This window comes from Rosa chinensis, chromosome 6 (assembly GCF_002994745.2).
Source record: "Rosa chinensis cultivar Old Blush chromosome 6, RchiOBHm-V2, whole genome shotgun sequence".
NCBI classification, from domain to species: domain Eukaryota; kingdom Viridiplantae; phylum Streptophyta; class Magnoliopsida; order Rosales; family Rosaceae; genus Rosa; species Rosa chinensis.
This window is the reverse complement of record NC_037093.1, coordinates 10,640,607-10,661,200: the sequence shown is the minus strand read 5'-3', so window position 1 is coordinate 10,661,200 and position 20,594 is coordinate 10,640,607. Positions and strand designations below refer to the sequence as shown.

The 20,594-nt window shown below is 37.5% G+C and overlaps 2 protein-coding genes and 1 long non-coding RNA gene across 3 annotated transcripts; all 3 read right to left on the bottom strand.

Moving 5' to 3' along the window:
• Positions 1-3,078: 3,078 nt before the first annotated feature.
• Positions 3,079-4,945, bottom strand: LOC112173169. Its single transcript, XM_024310746.2, has 2 exons — positions 4,786-4,945; positions 3,079-4,441 (listed from the first exon to the last, which is right to left on the bottom strand). The coding sequence occupies exon 2, from the start codon at positions 4,163-4,165 to the stop codon at positions 3,293-3,295; it is 873 nt and encodes a 290-aa protein (XP_024166514.1). The 5' UTR covers positions 4,166-4,441; positions 4,786-4,945; the 3' UTR covers positions 3,079-3,292.
• Positions 4,946-6,892: 1,947 nt separating this feature from the next.
• LOC121049869 lies at positions 6,893-7,849 on the bottom strand. Its single transcript, XR_005801490.1, has 3 exons — positions 7,590-7,849; positions 7,180-7,276; positions 6,893-6,927 (listed from the first exon to the last, which is right to left on the bottom strand). It is a non-coding gene; the product is annotated as an uncharacterized LOC121049869 (long non-coding RNA).
• A 3,520-nt stretch (positions 7,850-11,369) lies between these two features.
• LOC112170796 (putative disease resistance protein RGA3) lies at positions 11,370-20,266 on the bottom strand. Its single transcript, XM_024308093.1, has 2 exons — positions 20,178-20,266; positions 11,370-11,793 (listed from the first exon to the last, which is right to left on the bottom strand). Exons 1-2 carry the CDS (start codon positions 20,264-20,266, stop codon positions 11,370-11,372), a joined length of 513 nt encoding a protein of 170 aa, XP_024163861.1.
• Positions 20,267-20,594: the final 328 nt, after the last annotated feature.

Sequence of the window (20,594 nt, the reverse complement as noted above, 5' to 3'; positions counted from 1 at the left end):
GTTTCTTTATATTTGTTTTTTTACTATTTTGTCATCATATATAAACAATCTATTTATTGATTTTTCATTAAGTGAGGGTATTTGTGAAAGTTCAAAAATTTTAACCGTTCTTGTGAAGAATTTGCTTAATTAATACTAGCAATAGGCCACGTTTCTCGCGGATGATATTGTGAGATTAATGAAAAATGGATCGATTAAAAAGAATAGTAATTTTTTTTAGGACATAGAATAATGGTGGTTTAGTTACGTTTTCAAATTGACACCTTTGTTTATTTATATTTTATTGGCTTAGATTGATAATTATGTTATGTAAGGGTATTATTACACTTTAAAATTTGGTGAAGCACTTTGACACCAAATTACTAAATTTGGTGAAGTGGCTTGTGGACTAAAGCCTTTGATTGCTCTAATTGTGATTGTGCATGCAGTGGGGCCCGTTCGTGGTTTGGTGTTGCACCAATGACATTTGCACTAGTAGCTGTCTTAGCACTGTTGCTTTCCTCAGCAGATTACAGTGGTCAAACTTTTATTAGTGACCAGCGTTCCATGGTATCTTGCGGAATCGATCGTGCTGTTGTTTATGCTAGAGCATATGTGCGTCAGCGTGTTAGGCGTCGTGTGCATTCAGGTTTGAACCCCATTCTCTCATGGCTATCTCCGTGGGTCATTATGTGGTTACCTACTGGGGTCGTAACTCTTGAGCAAATCTCTTGCCTTCCCATGGACTACATTGCTTCTCTTCCTATCGAGTACCTAGCTGAACAGCCAGTTGAGATCATTGCACAATTACCACCTGAGCTCATATCTGGTCTACCTACCCCAGTCGTCTTTGAACTTCCTATGTCTTCTATTCGGCAGCTCCATCTTAGCCCCACAAGATGGCTCAGCATCGGGATTCATGCTTGGCAGAGGCTGTTATCTACAGTATCATATTTTGTTGTTTCCCACCTTCGTTCTTGAGTTCCTGCTCCATTTACCGCATGGCTACTACAATTTTCTCCTAGCTTTGCTTCTATCATGATTTGTAGATTCATCATCCAGAAGGTATCTTTGGCATGACATGTTTTTCTTAATCATCAAATGCATCATTTTATGGACTCTTTGCTATAATTTTTTCTATATTTTTGGACAGGTTGTGATAATTTTCTTTACTCCTAATCTCTTGCTATAAATCGCTTTATGTTGGACAGGCAACTATATAGACGTTTTGGGCGTGATGGAAAGCAACCATGAGTAGGAACGCACCATGCTGTTTTCTTGTGTTGTTATGTTGTACATGTTTCTTGTGGAGTAATACACCATTGCTTTTGTATAATCAGTAACGAATTCAGGACTTTTTTTCAGGTAAGGCAAGACTCAAATTACACAATTGTATAAGTCGCAAACGTTCACGACTCCATGTCCCGCATCAGTTTTTTTTTTTCCTTTCTTTCTTGTATTTGGTTATGAAACGACATCGTTTTGGCCTCTCAACATTATTAAATGAAAAGCTCAAAACGACGTCGTTTTGAGTTGCTAGCAAAGAATAAATTTTTTTTAAAAAAAAGAACGCCCGGAGCTCGTCTTCTTCACCAATTCAAATTGGTTTTGCCCTATTTCTGCCATTTTTACATACCTTGCCTACAACCAACCTATATAATCCAAGGTAAACAAAAAGAACCCAGTTTAGGCAAGCACGGAACTAAGGGGATGCTGGGATGTGCTGCAGCACCCCCCAATTTTTTTTTTGAAAAAAAAATCTAATAGATAATGAATAATTATCCAAGCCATCATCACAATTTATTATCCAAGTCTATTAGTATCTTCTCCATTACAATCTTAAAAAGTTTTGTTAATAAGTGCTGCACATTCTACATGAAGATAAATGCAACTAGGTTTCTGTTTCTTATATATATCAAAGTTGGCGAGGTTATCTTTAAGTCTTATTGTGCCTTTACAACTCTTGTAATAAGCTGTATTGATAACCTTCACAAGTGAAATGACAATTCATCCAAATTTCACCTATATCATATTTTTTCTAATGGTATTAGAATCTTAAATCAATGACTATATCATTCTTTTTTGCTATGGCTAGCTATTTTTGGCTCCTCTTCCCTTAGTTTCACCACCAGATCAGAATCCATGGTTATTTCAGAGCCATATTTGTATTATATATGTGCAGCAAAACAAAAAAATTGGAGAAGAACTTGGCAACATAAGGGAAATTTAGCCCCCCTCAACTTAAATTCCTAGTTCCGTCCCTAAGTCTAGGCAAGTGCCTAATCTTGCCTCTGTATGAATCCGCCCGTGTATAATTGGTTGCTTGGAATCAAATGTTGATATGAGTTCGTTCTTCTCGTTTCGGTGTATTGTATTGCTCTTGTGTCTTTCTCCTGTAGGGATCATCTACAGACTTTGCATTGATCATTCTAGGTATAAATAGTTATATAATTATATACGGTGAAAATTAGGTTCCATCAGACTACAGGTTGTCGAACTTGTTTTCTGGAGATATGCATGTGTATGTTCGTTCCGCTTCTGCTCTGCTCTGGTTCCACATTTAAATGAGAAATTAAAACCACACCTCTGCTACTCTCCATATGGATTCGGCAATCCAACTTCAATATCTTTCCCATTCGGGTTCAGGGTCTTCATGTAGTATAAAGGGTTCGGCACGTTGAGCATGCTTGTTTTAGCATGAACAAAATTTCCTAGTGGGGGTCCAAGTGAACGCTAGCACGCGTAAGCTGAGTTCATTGAAGAAAATAGGCTCAACTTGAAAAAATATTCTGCAAGCGGGTAAAACTTGAGTGGTGAATCGTGAAAATGCAGACTTATTTGAAGGTTAGGACAAAAGGGATTTCTGCTGCGGGTCGTGGTTGGGATATCATCACATCGCCAAAAGGTGTGATAACTAATTTTAGAACTATTATATCACCAGCCAAGCCCAACAAGTATGAAAACAAGATGAGAGCACCCCCAGTCAGCAAAAGTAGAAGTGTAGAACCCGCTGGCAAGATGACTATCATGAAATATCGATATTTGTTATGAAAATAGTGAACAAAGAAAACATATCCTTCTCAAGTTGCAGAAGCAAAGAGACATCTTTCTCAAGCACCAAATCAAGGTTCTTCTGTTGTATGAATAAAAGTACATAACCAAAAAAAAAAAAAAATTCTTCTGTGGTAGAACTACTTTTATTCAAGTTCTTAATCTGAAAAAAAGAACAAGAAAAAAGAAAACACAAGTTCTTAAGTAAATCAAGTGATACCTAATGCACAGCATATACAAAAAAAAAATATATATATTTTACTCAATTCCACTTCAATAATCTGCACACAAGCATACCAGTTACGATACCACCTGCAGACATCTTAAGCAACATAGCCCAATCAACCTGCCTAGAGGTCTTTGATCGCTCATCAGCCACGTCCACAATTGGATGCTCACTGGCCACTTCCACAATTGGCTGCTCATCAGTTACTTCAACAATTGGCCCCTCATCAGTTACTTCAACAATTGGCCCCTCACTGGCCACTTCCTCCACTGGCAACTCATTGGTCACTTCAATTATCTGTAGCTCACCCGCCCCTTCCATAGTCTGCCGCTCACCAGCCACTTCCACAATTGGCTGTTCATCAGTCACTTCCCCAATTGGCCCCTCGCCAACCCCTTCCAAAATTGGCCCCTCAGCCGTCACTTCCAAAATGGGCAACTCACACGGCACTTTCACAACTGGAATTGGATATCGGCACAAAGGACACAAGTGGCTCATCAGCAGCCACCCAACAATGCAATCTCCATGATACAGATGAGAGCAGGGCAGGCGAGTAATCATCACTGGATGAACAATTCTTCCTTCTACAACATCAATGTGATCAAGATCTTCCCTACAAATAATACAAGGCGTTTGTCTAACACTAAGATCCAAACTATCGAGTGCCACTTTCTCCAAGCCGTCAATGGATAATTTAGTTGCAGCAATACGCTTGGAAATATGCATGAAGTCCATCGTAACCCTGCCAACAATCAAGTGATATTCTTCAACAGTTCTTGCACAGCCCAATAAGCGGATTGTGGTATCCACAATGACAATATCAATAGGCAGCCCGAGAACAGCCCCTTCAACCGCCTCAAATGTTTTTCCAACAATGTCAGGGTGTTCATCTTCTGGGACATCAGGCATGCTGCTGGAAATTAACTCATTATCATCTCCGTATACATACCTCTATCGGATAAGAAATCAGAGGGATCGATCACAACTCCTTTGTTAACTAGGACAGCCGGGTCATCATAAGTTATGTCTCCCAGAGTATCAAACCGGCGGCTTCCAATTCGCTTATAGAGGATAAATCTTATCACAAGAGTGCCACTTGGGATTTCAACTTCAACAGATACATTTGGTTCTCTTTGCCACGACTTGGTATGAAAAAAATGGATCTCGGTTGGCATGCGTGAAGAACTGATATTCATACAGGGAGAGAGCGTCAATCAGTAAAAAGGTGTTTAATTTATGATAGTTTGAATGCACTTGATTGCAATTTGTAACTACAACTCCATCCAGTTGAGTTTAAATCAAACAAGAGAGCATTTGACGAGACATCAAAAATCTAGTTCATCGCCTGCTAATCTAACCGCACAAAGAAAAGATTTTTATTCAAAGGGAGGTGTTCAATCCACTTCTATATACATGTATCTGTAATCCCGAAAACGAAAGCAATAGAACTGATGAACAAGAACCAATACTAAGACCAAGAGACAGAAAAAAAACCCTAAATTGGGAGGCGGAGAGGGGGCAATACTTACAGGTGGGAGCAGCGCAGAGAAGAGAGCCAGTAGTTAATTTAAGGATTTGTTTTGGGTACCCTTTGTTTTTCGCAGTTCAGAAAGAGGAACAAAGCGCCGTGCCTCAGTTTCTGGGCAGAACAAGAATCTTATTTATACTCGATATTTATTATTATTATTATTTTTAATACGCGAAGCCGTGAAGGTACCCAATAATTCTTTTAGCTGGAATCAATTATTTATACTAAAATATTTAAAATAATCACTTTACTCCTTTACTTTTACTTTTACCCTGATTAACACTTTTATACCTAATATTTAAAATAATTTTTAGCACAAAAATATCTTTGAGAAAATGTGTTATTTTCCAAAATATTCTTGATTTAATTGAGGTTTTAACGATAAATTTAACATATGGACAAAAATGTAAAACATAGTTGAAATTGAGTAAAATATAGAGTTATTTTCTAAATTTAAGGGACGACAGTGGCAATTAGAGGACAGAATAGGGACCATAAGTGACTTTTTTTTTCTGTTATATTATCTAAATAGACTTTACATTCCTTTGTTTATGAATGTGTGATTTTTGGGAGAGTTTGGAAGCTTATTTTGGTTCATAAGGGAAGGGTGACAGTGTGCTGAAGTTTTGGACCAGCTAGCCTAGTGGAGGCAGTTTAGAACTTCTTGAAAAGGTTTTAGAGGAAGGCCGGAATTGATAAATGGAAAATTTGTCTCTATGGAATCTCACTTTGGATTCAGTGCTCGTGACCAATGAATGCCTAGGTTCCAGTTTGAGGTTGTGGGGCTTTGCATTGTTCCTAGTCCTGGGACATTCTTTAATTTTTAGTTGATCATCTCTTTTATCCGAAAATATAAAATAATTGGTCATATCCAGGGTTGAACCTCAAAGTCATCAGATTCTACAACTTGGAAATAACTTTTTTGTTGCAGAGAAAGTTATACATGAAAGAATTATGAAACTAAAAATCAAGCTTGGATGCAAAAACTGGTGCAAGCATCAATGAACTAAGAATAGTAGAAGCCGGTATCTAAGTGCTCAATTACAAAATGAGAATGCCAAATGTGTCATTTTCAAGTGAGATTCCATATGAAAAGTTATATGTTACAGTAATCAACCACCACAGTTGTTGGAAGCTGCAAATGGGAAATCTGAAATTTTGACTTGCTTTGTTTTTGGTGGGTGTGTTACACCAAGTTGAGTTTGATGGGTACTAATCTACTCATGATGCTCGATCTGCCTTGCCATTAGGGTCAGTGAGGATCAACTGAAAAGCTAAAAGAGCCTTGAACCTACATGAGCTCTTTAAAGGCAGAGCTTTACATTTGAGATGTTAAGTTGTCCGAATTCTGTATTGCAGGAACCACAGGTTGTGGCTGGGATAAGTCGAATTATAGGGAATGCTGGAATCTTTTTTCTGCAAAATGGCTAAGGTTTCCTTCATCGCAAAGGCAATTGACCTCATACTATGTTTTGATTCAAGAAAAGGGAACAAATGATCATCATTTGCATAGATAGTTGTTATTGATTTGTGAATTTGTTTCCAAGGAAAAACGTATGATCATCTAACAACAGTATCAATCAATAACCACTACTTGGCAATGATCAGCTAGCTTTTAACTGAATGCTCAAAACAAAAGGTTCAACCAAACTATCCCTTAATTTCAAGCAAAATTCCATGAGCACTACCTGAGGGGACTTGAATCACTCAAAAGCTACTGATTTTGAGGAAATAGTCATTGATCAAGCTAGACCAGATGCAAGCATTAGCACAAAAGTTGTGCCTAAACATCATATAAAGTGGAAGAACTTGCATCAAGGTATACATCACACATAAACTGCATAAGTCTGACTTATGAGAAGAAACTCGGTTACATTAAAAAACATACATTTATTGGAAGTGAAGACAGAGTTTTAATACGTACGTGAGACCTTATAAATACTAAAAGTAACACAGGGAGATTTCAAACCCGGATTGGTTCACTGATCCCCCCTTATGAGAACAGAATCAACTAGAACTTTCAACAGCAAGAGGAAAGAAAATAAAAGAAAAACAAACAACACTTTTTTTTTTAATTGCAACAACACAATCAACAATAAAATTCAGCAGCCAAACATGTTTTCTGGAGCGCCATCTCATCTACCTGCACGTGCACGACATATGGACGCAAAAGTGATTTAACTTGTTTAACCATCATGAACATGCTGTAACTTATCACGCTTAAATGAAGGTATAAAATAGCTGGACTGATTAAATATTATGAGAGAGAAAAACAAATTCACACGAAGGGCATAGAACTGATACTGGGGATTCAGGAAAAGTGTTGCCCCTGGTAAAACTTCTTGCAAAAGAATAGAATAATAAGTTGTTTGTGTATATGGGAAAAGTCGCTCACATTAGGATTTAGCATAAGTCATCCATAGAGATTGATACTTCAGTTCTTCAATTTCCAAGTTGGTTCAAGTTGATGCAGTGGCAGAGCCGAGAAATAACTGGATTTTGTAGGAGAAAAGAAAATTCTGTTATCTCCATACATGCTGCTTCAGGGATCGCTGATCTTTCATGACATATTAATCCCCAACACAAGACATGACTATGTATGGCAACCTAGATTGGTTACGGGAGTAGTACTAAAAATGTGAGCACTTTACAGTTTAGACCAGCTCTAAAACAAACACAGTTTAAAGTTAATTAGAGGGCTGCTAATGCAGAGGAAGAAAGAAACTTGTGGTAAAAACAAGTAAAATAATCATCAAATAACAAATGGTACTAGTTAACAAATACAAGATCATAAAATTGTGGTACCTGTTATCAAAATCAGAATTATTCTGTATATGGGTTGATAGATACACATTAATGTCCAATGCTAACATCGTGGCATGGGAAAAGGTGCTGTTGCCTGTTGGAATTGGCAGATCATCAATTTCTACCTCAGGAATAGATCTGACATTTTCCCGCTCAGTGCCACCCTCCTCGCACATCTGCTTTGAGATATGCGAGTCTGTGAAATCTTCAAACTTTCGAGTGAGCTAGGTAGTCCTCCCACTGGCAATGATGCAAGCTTGCCGCAACCGTCAATCTCTAACTTTTTAAGTGAAGTTAGGTGACATATTGAAGGTAAGGTTACCAATTCTGGACAAGTACGAAGGACAAACTTCTCGATCTGACGAGAGGGCATGTTGACAGAAGCTGGCCTACAGATCCAATTTGGCAATTTTGAACCATGATAGCCGTTTACTTCCAACTCTTTCAACCTATAAGGAGGTTCAAGATGCTCAAGAACTTCTGCTTCAATTGCAGCTTTTTTCTTCCATTGCAACACCAATGTCTCTAGGAATTTCTTGTCTTGTAACTTAGCGTCCCGAGCCTTTTGGGAATTTGCTACATTCTCAAGGTCTTTGATGCTAATGGATCCACGAAGGCAGTTCATGTTTTGAAGCTCCTCGATTTCATATCCTGCTTCACCTTTGACGGCAAAAGCTGTTAGGCTTTCAAGACTAGTCAATTTCCCCAAGTTTTTGGGCATGGAACTCATTTGACGTGGCTATTAAAATGAAGGTGTCGCAGCTTAACCAACTTCTCAAGGTTCTCTGGCCACTGTTTAAGTTCAGTACAATTCCCAAGCTGAAGTGTTTCTAACTCAAGTAGATCTACGTACTATGCCTTCTGGCAAATATACAATAGCAGTTGCACTCGAGGTAGCGAAGGTGTTTCAATTCTTCGATGGCACCAGACAACTTACGGATGCCACTATCAGCCAAATTCAAAACCCTTAACTTTAAATTTCTCAAACAACTCTTGAAAGATCTGTAACGTAGAAAGATTGGTAGGGTGTTGGTTAACATATATGGGAAAACAACATCAATGTTGATGAGAGCAATTTTTGCTATGTTTTAAACGTTATTCTCCATACATTTTACTTAGTTATTCTCTTAACAGTCATTTCTAACTTAGTTTAGTGTTTTAAGGTACTTTTTGTCTAAAAAGGCAGGCAAGGAGGAAATGGCGCAGAAATGAGAAAGAAATGGAGAAATGATGTTTTCCCAAATCTACTAGGAGAAGGAATCCCAGTTGATGTAGGAATCCTAAGTCAACTAGGAGTCAAGCTCGTGGAAATGACATAAATGACAAATGATAGAATCCCTGTTGGCATTAGGAGTCCTGGTGATACCAAGATACCTGTGGAAGCTAGAAGAGTATTAAAAACATTCATGAAGCTTCTAGATGATGTCATGGACGACATGTGCAAGGCATGTGGCAGCAAAGCAATCAAGATTAGACAAGGAATCCTAATTGGATGCAAGATACGCATCCAAGTTAAATCCTGTGCAGATCAGTCAACTTCGACAGTGTTCTAAGAGCAGCTCAGAACGAACCAGATGATGATCCTTATATAATTGGAAAGCTACGAATGTCTAGTTTCTAGAACTTTTTACAGTTTGTAGTATTAATTTTCTAAAAGAAGTTATGGCTGATTTAGTACACAAAGGTCAATCCGCAATTGAATCTGTTTTGCGCAAATAAGGAGAGTTTTGGATGTGAATATCTTTTGGACGAGTTTTGGAAGGTCTCTATATTTGATTTGATTTTGAGGATATTGCAGCCATGATGATGTGGACCAATGAGAAAATTCAAGAGGAAATCTACATCAACACAAAGAAGGAAACTGAATCAGATTTGAAGAAGGAGATCTAGGGTTGACGTCTAAAGCTTCCTCTATATATATTCACCTATGTTGGACGTCCTACACATCTTCCTTCACCTCATTCATACCATCTCTCTCCCTTCATATACTTCCATCTATTCCATAACTCTGAAATCATCAAAACCCATAATCAAATTCAAAATTCCTCCCCTTTTCTCTCTAAATTTCGATCCATCTATATTGTTCAAGCATTGAAGCCATGAAGCATCTCCACCTCCTTGCCTTAGTCCTCATCAACATCCTCCATCATTTTGAAGTCTTTCTTGCGTTCTTAAATCTCTTCAAAAGTGTAACCATGCCCTTCTATCTTTTGTTTTTGGTTTCTTATGTTTGTAACGTTAAAGACAATTATACTAGCGTTCTAGATTCTTGTTTTAAATGGATGTTTCGACTATTTGTGAGAATAAAGTTTATGTATGGATGTTTAGTTTCCAATAAACATGAAGCATGATAAACGTTTTAGGTTTCTACAAACCTAAATTGCAATTTCTATATGTGATGAATTTAGATTGTTGATTTGTGCTTCAATCCCACCTTTTATGTGTTTTGTGTTCTTTGGTTTCAAACTTAGAATATTGAGCATGTAATTGAATCCAAATTAAGATATGCTAGCGTTCTTGGTCTTAATTGCTTAAGTGGAAAAACCTATAGTTCCTTAGGTAAATCGACAATGAGTCTTGCATGCTTGATTAGTCTTCTAACTTGTGTGTTTGGCTGAAGTGAATCAAACTTTCATTGATCTTTATGCATTAAATATGTTTTGTTAGTGAGTAGCGTTCTATGACTAGCATTGCATGTTTAATAGGAATAACTATGGTGTGTTCATCTTGTTAATTTAACTAAGGAGTGAATCAAACTATGGTGTCTTCTAACTTGTGTGTTTGGCTGAAGTGAATCAAACTTTCATTGATCTTTATGCATTAAATATGTTTTGTTAGTGAGTAGCGTTCTATGACTAGCATTGCATGTTTAATAGGAATAACTATGGTGTGTTCATCTTGTTAATTTAACTAAGGAAAGTAATAAGGACTTTGTATGCGCTCATCTCTGTTCATCTAGTTAATTTAACTAAGGAAAGTAATAAGGACTTTGTATGCGCTCATCTCTGTTCATCTAGTTAATTTAACTAAGGAAAGTAATAAAGACTTTGTATGCGCTCATCTCTGTTCTTGGTTGATTTCTTTCATCTACAATTTTTGATCCATGGTTTATGATTAGATTACTTGTATTTCGTGGTAGTGGTTGTTAACTTCATCTTACATCTTTTCTATCCCCTATATTTATCTTGATTCATGGACGCTTGTGTTATATAATTAGATTAGAATACAAACTCTTATAAATCCCCTTATCTTGTAATTTCAGTAAATATATACTTTGTTTTATTTTTGTTTCATACTTTGTGAATAATACTAATTAGTTTGACGTTTTTGACAGGAAGTATACCCCAATCTCCGGCTTAGAACGGTCTCTACTTATTCATACTACTATCTGATGCAGGGTTAATTTTGTGCACTCATTTTGAGTGTATCAAATGTTCTCAACTTCTGACACCTGTAAGACTCTTCGTGCTTGACTCCAGACACATCTGATTTAGTACCTTAACAAAGCAAGGACAGATAGTGAACATTTTGAGACAAGAAGCTGGTAGATGTTGTAGACATGGTATCCTCCAAACGCAAGCATAAGTTGGTAGAAACCATCGATGCCAAGTCATGAATGAAGTACGATCATGCATTTCAACCTCATTATTTGATGAAATTTGAAGAAAGGACCTCGAACACAATTCCTCCAAGTACTCCCTTCCAATATCTTCAATTCTTCTTGCTCCTTGGGCTTCAATGGAGCCTTCCACTGCCCATATTTGGATCAAACCCTCCGCTTTAATTTTGTTTACCTCGGGGGAATATTATAGAGCAATAAGCGAAGCATCTTTTCAGATATGCTGGCAAATAATTGTAGCTCAATTTAAGTGCCCGGTAGACTTGGTTGTTATGTTTGGGCAAGTCCCAAAGTTTCAGCAGCCCATCCCACTCTACCTCTTCTGATTTGAGATGCAAGGCATCTCCAATCACTGTAACAGCCAAAAGAAGACCTTTACACTTCTCTGCCAACTGTAAGCCAATAGCTTTCAAATCTTCACGATTATCTACTTCTGTTTTCAGTTTTTTCTTGATAATTTCCCAACAATCCTCCTTAGACAAAGTAGTTGGAGAAAAACAAGTAAGATCACCATTAGTGGTAACAATTGATGAAACAGTCTTACTTCGAGCAGTTACCAGAACCCTACTTGCTGGTGCTGCAAAACTAAAAAGCAATTTCAAGGCATCTCAATCACTTGGACTCTCATTCCACATATTGTCCAGTACGAGCAAAAACTTTCCCATCATCTTTTTCAATTGCCTCTTAATAGAGTCAAGATTTGACAGTGTGCAAACTTTGCTTGTGGTAGCCTCAAGGATTGATTTAGTGATCTGAATCAGATCATACTCCAAGGAAACACATACCCACCACATTCTCATGTTAAACGTCCCAACCACCATTGGATCATTAAAGACAAGTTGAGTGAGTTTTTTCCGATGCCACCCATGGCCACTATTAAGATCACAATAGTATTCTTGTCATGAGTAGCCAACAACAACTTGATCATCTCTTCCTTTTGTTTCTCCAATCCAATCACAGACGATTGATCAAAGAACGAGCTACTATCATGAGGGATTTGAGGAGGCCGTGGCTTGGTTACTTTTGAGATGAAGTAAACCTCTAATTCTTTAAACAAGTTATCATCCACGTCTTCAAGCATCCGATCTACATCCGCTTTGACACTCCGTTCCAAGTTCGCCAGGTCATTGGCCCTTTCATTCGGTTTGAAACGTCGATATTCCTTTCTCAACCAAAGCATCTGATCCAAGCATCTGATTGGATACTCCGTTCCAAGTTCGCCTGGTCATTGGCCCTTTCATTCGCTTTGATACTCCGTTCCAAGCATCCGATCTACATCCGCTTTGAAACGTCGATATTCCTTTCTCAACCAAAGCATGGTACAGATAATTAGTAAAAAATTTATGACTGTCTTAAGCTCTGAAGCTGAGGAAGACATCGTATCTCTATTCAGATCTATCATCCTTTTTCAAGGCCTATAATGCTGGTTTCTTCTTCTCCTTCCCCGATTCTTTGCCGAGTTTGAGAGGAGACGGGGGTGGATCTTGGAGTTGGACCTCTTCATCGGATGTTGCTGGCGGCGATGCCGCACCTGGTCGGTTCATTGTTTGAGTGGATGGAAGTCTGCCAATTAGCTAGCTGCGGATTAGCTCTATGACACCAGATCGAGCAATAGATATAGCCGGGGGATAGATGTAGAATGTAGAATGTTAGCATTGACCGAAAACCTGAACAAATAGCAAGATCGTCAAGAAAGTTAGTTTAGATGAGGATTCAATGATGAACTTTTTCCTACTTTTACTGAAGAGATTTCAAGGTTTTCCCATGCCAAATCAAGAAGGAAATCAGAATCCAAGCCTCATAAGGAAAACTTGAAGCCAAAGATGTGTAGAAATTTTCCCTATATAAGGAAGCACGAATTTCACATGTGGAGGACGTCTCGGGAGTACATTGAAGATGCCTAAGGAGTGGAGACGACTCATCCATCTTCTCCTTCTTTTCCCTTCCATTCTTTTTTATGCTTTTGTTATGTTTTATTTAGTTATCTGTTGCTAATAAACCTTTCTATAGGGTTAGGATGATGCCCTAGCATGATTATTTATGTACTTTGATGATTTATTGATGGATTTATAGTTTCTTTATGATGAATGCTTAATCATTATTTGAATGAATGTTTTATGCATTTGGTAATTGGAAAACAAATTTGAAGCAGAGATGCAATATAATTTGATTAGCTTCTTGTGATCAAGTGTGGTAAATTACATTATTACTTAAGAAAGACTAATGATTTTTTTGATTCTCTTGTTTTTTGGAACGTAATGAATCCTTGTATGTTAATTTTATACCTAAGAAGGATAGACTACATAGCTAGGGTATAGATCTTTACCCGAGAGGAAGAGCATCATACACTTAAGGAAAACTATGGTCCAGAGTACCTAAGAAGGATGTAGATACGGGAATTGTTATCAAAATAGACAAAAGAATCTGTTAATTACATCGAAACATAAATATGATTGTTAGTGGTTGATTTTGATACCCTAGGTTCTATCATCTTTATTTTTCAACTTATATTTTGTTTGTTTCTTTCTTTCTTTAATTTTCACATTATTTCTTTATTCGAAAATCTAAAAACAATATCTTCTTTATGTTGATTGTTCATTGTGTTTATGTATTCTTAGTTTGGATTAGTTGAGTTAGGATTTAAATTGATCATCAATCCTCAGTTGGAACGACCTCGTACCTGCACACTATAGTAATGATGATTCGTGTGCTTGCGAGTTTTAATTGAAATTTCACAACATGCATAACGATGAAGTCTAACCTCCCTCACTGTCCACCTCGGTCCACCACCATCGACTCCAAAACAACTTCTACCCAACTCTCCCTTCCCCATCTTTAACACGGATTTCAAACCCAAAATTGACCAAAGACCAACAGAGCAGCCAAGAGAGGCGCTAACAATCATGTCTCGTCCGATGACAACGTTGCTAGGACGTGCCGTCGAATGGAGAGGGAAAACTAGGCTAGAGGCTTCAAGCACATAGAGGCGGGTTTTAGGGAAAACTAAGATGAAATATTTCAGCATATCTATATACTATTATTAAGAGCTGATGGTTTTTCACCAAAAAAAAAAAGGGTCTTGTTAACCAAAATATTTTTTTTTTGACAAAAACGAACCTGAAAAATAAAAAAACTTTAATTCTTAAAGAAATTATAAGGATAATTATGACAATTACAAAAGATATTTTTATTAAGAGAATATATATATATATATATATATATATATATATATCCCACAACCCATAATTCTCTTGCACAATCTTCTCTTTGCAATAACTGTTTTCTGCCATTACCTTTTCTTTTTTCTTTTTATTTAAAAAAAAAAATTATTTTAACATACACAGAGCATGTGTGGAGGAATGCCAGTTAAATTTTATTATAAACTTGGAGAAACTTTTATGACTCATGGCAAATTCTTCAACATACTTGAAAATCAACATTTTTATGTCGCCAACATGCATTTCAAGCCATGTCTCTATGTCTTAAAGCATCTGACACATATAACTTCACCATATTGAAGTGTTGGTGCTTCGGGTCAGTGAATGTTTCTGTACCACAAAGTATTATGTACGAAAACCAATAAGTAACAAAACGTAGCAATGTAGCATATGATGGATTACGTATGGTTGGTAAACTAGCGAAACCTAAATTCTCTAATATTATTTCTCTTCACAAATCATAATAGTAAATTACATTTAAATCTCCCGTTTGTTTTCCAAGATTTAAAAAAAAAAAAAAAAAGAACCACGCACTTCATACTTCTATATGAATTTTATCATGTATAAAGCCCAATCTAAGATTCAACCTGAAGTCCAAAAAAATCAGGCCCAGATTCGTAATACAAAGCATGAAGTAGTCCTGGTTTCTGTTTGTTAATGCGAGTAGTCCTCGTTTCTACGCTTTGCTTCCTCCTTTCCACCTGAAAATCTGAAATTCTGAACTCTTTGACACACAAAGAGAGCTGTTCGAAGATCTCAGCTCACCCAACAACAGCTGCCTACAATTTCACAGACGAACCAACCCCAGTGACTCACAGAGAGAGAGAGAGAGAGAGAATAGTTGAAGAAGGATGTTGCCGACGACTTCGAGAGGTCGGTCGTCGTCCTCTACATCTCGGACGACCAATTCCCTCTTCATTCAGTACCTCCGCCGCATAATCAAGGCGCTCTCCTTTTTCTCCTCGATTTTCTCTATTCTTTACCTCCGGATCTGATCTGCTGGCTACTGTGGTTCGTCTCTAAATTAAGCATTTCCAAATTCGTGGGCGGGATCTAATTCGACAAGTAATGTTGTAGAACATTTCAATTCTGGAAAACCTAGTGTCTGTAATTGGTACCGTCTTGGTTTTCAAGTGGGTTTAAGATTGGTTTGAATTATTACCTTTTTGTGGTTTGTAAGAGTTTTTACTTGTTGATAGTGAGGTTTATGAAGCTCATTCTGATAGGCACTTTAGAGTTGGTTCATTCAGTTGAAGATGGAGAACATCACAGTTTTAGATTGGAGTGGTTGGTCTGTAAAAGTGAGGCGCCTCGCGCCTTTGAGCTCATTAGAGATGTTGGAGTCAACTTTTGGTGTGGATGTGTGTTCAAGTTTATGAATGTGTGATTTTTGGGATAGTTTGGAAGCTTATTTTGGTTCATAAGAGAAGGGTGACAATGTGCAGAAGTATTGGACTTGCTAGGCTAGTGGATTTAAAACTTCTTGAAAAGGTTTTAGAGGAATGCCGGAATTGATAAATGGAACAGTAGTTTATAAAAGTCGGGATACTGCTTAAACTTTGGATTCAGTGCTCGTGACCAGTGAATGCCTAGGTTACAGTTTGAGGTTGTGGGGCTTTGCATTGTCGCTAGTCCTCGGACATTATTTGGATTTAAGCTGATCATCTCTTTTATGAAAAAAAAAAAAGAAAAAAAAAAAAAAAGGGGTCATATCCAGGTTGAACCTCAAAAGTCATCAGATTCTACAGCATGAAAACAAGTTCTTGTCGGAGAAAATGTTATACATGAAACAAAAAATCTAGCTTGGGCATTTAATCAAGATGCAAATACTGGGGCAAGGATCTATGAACTAATAATAGTAGAAGCCAGTATCTAGGTGCTCAATTACAAAATGAGAATATCAGATGTGTCAATTTAAAGTGAGATTCCATATGAAAAGCTATATGTTAGAGTAAGCGACTACTACCACAGTTGTTGGAAGCTGCAAATAGGAAATCTGAAATTTTTGACTTGGTTTGTTTGTGGTGGGTGTGTTTACACCAAGTTGAGTTTGATGGGTACTAATCTACTCATGATGAGGATCAACTGAAAAGCTAAAACAGAGCCTTAAACCTACATGAGCTCGTTAAGGGAAGACCTTTACATTTGAGATGTTAAGTTGTCCAAATTCAGTATCGCAGATTCGCAAGAACATGTCTCTTCCTGGTTGTGGCCGGTATAAGTCGCATTATAGGGAATGCTGGAATCTTTTTCTTTTTGTTTTTGGCAAAATGGCTAAGGTTTCTTCCATCACAAAGGCAATTGACCTCATCCTAGCCTACTAGGTTTTGATTCAAGAAAAGCGACCAAATGATGAAGTCCATAGATAGTTATTGATTTTAGTTAGTGCCATCAAATACTTAGTATTTGGTTCTTTTAGCTAGCAGATTAAGCTATTTATTAGGGAAAATGTCCATTTACTCAAATTTGAGCTACACTAACCCCATTTATTCAAACATCTTATAAGATTGTCCACTTACCCAACAAATTACATATTTTTTGGAGTTAATTACATATAAGTGCATCTTTAAATATTTTTTTTAGCCATAAGACCACAAACTAATTTTTTTTCTCATAAGGCCTCTAGATTAAAAAAAAGTGTTATATTTTGGATATAAAAACCAACATATTTACATAAATGCCATTACAGTAAAAAGTCAACAATCATTCTCTCTCTCTCTCTCTTGTCCAGCGAGGTTTCCGGTCAACTCTGGCAGGTCTCCAGCCAACCTACGGCTAACTTCCAGCCAACCTCTGGTCAACTTCCGGTGAACTCCGGTGACCATAAAATCTACTATCACTAACACAAAAAGCTACTGTGATGAGATTTCCGGCAACCTCCGGAGAGGTCACAAAAGCTACTATCACCAGCAACAAAAGCTACGCTGGTGAGATTTCCTACGAGGTCATAAAAGCTACTGTTACAAGCAACAAAAACTACGCTCTATGAAACCAAAAAGCTACTATTTCTACCAACAAAAGTTACTGTCACAAACACCAAAAACTACTCTCACCACCAACAAACACTACTGTCACAAACACCAGAAAGCTACTCCCAACGACGCCAAAAGCAATAATTAAGCAAAACGAAAGCTACTCTGAGAGACCAAAAAAGCTATTCTCAAAGATTAACAAAGATATGGAAATATAAAGGATACAACCAAAATAAAAAAGCTACTGCAATTGATAAATGAAAACATATTCAATGCTACAAAAAGTATGCAGGGTTTAACAATGATATAACTATGTAAAAAGCTACTACCATAGTTGTAAAAAACCACTACCATAGTTGTGAAAATCTATTACAATAGTTGTATAAAACTACTGTCAAGCTCTACCACACTACGCTAACCATATACATTATTTTGCCACCTTCAACATCATACTTCATTTCAACATTTCTTGGTTGGCCAGATAATCTCTTGGTCAATGGAGGCTTCAGTACTCAAATTTACATGATTTTCGGAATATACTACGGCAAATGCAAAGGGAAAGAATTATGCAAGAAGATACAACAAAATATTAGTATTTAAAATGTAGACTAAAAACAAGCAATCTAAAAATCTACTGACATAGACACAGAAAACTACTATGACACATGAACAAAGTTACTAAACCAGTAATAAAAAGCTACTGACATACATACTGATTGCACAGAACCAGCTGATTATCCATGTTTATAGTGTAACAAAAATCCCAAACAAGAAATGCTAGAGATACGAAATCATAACAAAAAGGAAATTAAATTTCATTTCAGATAATCATGCTTTTCTAAATTTGATAAGCTATTAACAAAAGACTACTTGAAATCAATCAAAATAAAAACAAAAAAGTTACACTACAACAAATCTGGGCATTAGTTACCAAATCTTAGTGACCAACCTGTAATTGGTCATTAATAGAATAGAATTAGTGACTAAAATTAGTCAGTGGTCACTAAAGTAGTTGGCGGCATAAATTTTCAGATTCCCGCCTAATCATTAATTATTAGTGACCAAATGTATAATTAATAGTGACCAACTTGGGTCTGGCCACTACATCTTTGATTACATTTGAACAAATACGATGTCGTTTTAGAGTTAGTGACCAATTTTTTTTTTTTAATAAATTTTCAAGCCGCAAACTTTGATAGCCCGATAAATTTTGCTGCACCCGTCTCTCCAAATTCTGAATGGAAAGCTAGCTCCATCGTGTTCTTCTCTCCGTCGAGTTGGGTAGTTTGAATCAACGACTCCATCGGTTATCGACTCCAACTCCGTTGGTTATCGACTCCGACTCAGACTCATATAGACTTATCCTCTGTTCCTATTGGCTTCTTCTTCTTCTTCTCCAACGAATTACTTGATTGTAAGCAAGGTTTGAAAAAACGCTAGGCGCTAGTCGGGCGGTGGACAGGGGACTAGCGCCCAGACGCCTAGGGGTGCCTAGGCGTTTTTGTATTATTTTTATTTTTATGATATATATATATATATATATATATAAAGAAAAATAAAATAAGAGTAGAAAAAATATATATTTAATTAGATTATTAGATTTTTGTTTCACATAAACATATATTTGATTGAATATTTGTTTAATTAAACAAGGAACACACATAAGCAGTATATTATGTTGCTAATTATACTCTGGCCTGCATACACGTCACAAGACTCACACCACTTGCCCACATCCTATCCCACTTCTCTGTCTTGACAAACAACAGCCACACATTTTTTTTAATTATATTATTCTCTCCCTTTGAAACAGTAGAGACTACCCAACTCGTGATGTGTGTTCAAACTTCATTCTCCACTCTTCATATTCAGACCTCCATTCTCTCTCATCTCTCTCTTCATCAGATCTAAATCATCTAATGCATTCCAGGTTCTCGCGCACCTCCCTTGCTGTAACTTTCAGCACCGTCGATGTTATCTATGGAGTATGAATCTCTCTCAACCTCTCTAAAGATACACAATTTGGTAAGCTCCGGAAGTTCGATAACCGGAGCGATGACTCTGATCTGATATGAGAGAGAAGCATATAGGGAGTGCATCAATGAACGTCGTCGCTCCACCGAGTTGCAGCCGACGAGCTGAGAAACCTCTCGGTGGTGAAGCTGTGTGATGGCTTAGGTAGCGCAACGAAGAAGGTTCTGGACAAGGTCGAAGTGGAAGAGAAGAAGAAACGTTTCTTAGAAGCTTTGACAAAACGCCCAAACCCGCCTAGACTCACTGCCCAGATATTCCGCCCAGACGCCTAGGCGTTAGGCGCCCGCCCAAAATCAAGCCGCCTAACACTACCGATTAGCCATTAATCGAGTCAGAGACTCACCGCCCAGCGCCTAGGCACCGCCTAGGCGGCCGAGTTTTAGAACACTGATTGTAAGTATCTCTTTCATGATTGAGAGGCTTGTTGAACTGATTCCACTCCATGATTGAGCTATTTGGCTTTAGGTGTAATGCCCCGTACCTTAAAGTTTTTATTAGTTACATTTTACCGTTATTGACCGAGGAGTTGACCTTTTCTTTTGTCAGTTAAGTTAGGAAATTTCCTTGTGAATGTCGTAGTATACGAAAAATCGAATTCGTGGACACATAGTTTGTTTAAATCGGAGTTTCTACAGAAAAGTTATGACCAAAATGGAAAATTACTATTCATGGTGGATATTTTTGTTATTTTAAGAGGAAAGTGGGTAAAAAGGTGAGAGAGAGAGAGAGTGAAATCAGGACAGACCTGACTCCAGCCCCCCTTCTCTTTTTCTTCTCTTCGAACCGGAACCCATTTCCGGTGAAATCACCGCCGCCGGCCTCGTCACTGGCCATCTCAATATCCTCTTTTCCTCCTTTTGCATCTAAGGTAAGATTTTCGATTGGGTAACTTTGTTTTTAGAGATTTGAGGAGAAATTCCCAGAATGGGGAAATCGGAGATTCGCTTTGATCTCCGGTTTCCGGCGGGTTCCGACCGGATTCCTTTGCGGTTTTGGTTGCTGGGGCGACGCTAATCCTCATCCCTAACTTCTTGCAGTTTGTGTTGGCCTGTGGAGGAAGAATTGAAGGTGATTAGGGACGTGAACAGTAGCGTGAACAGTTGCAGCCGAGTTCTTGATTTTGGGTTTGAATTTCTGGCTATTTCTGCTTGTTTTTGGTTGT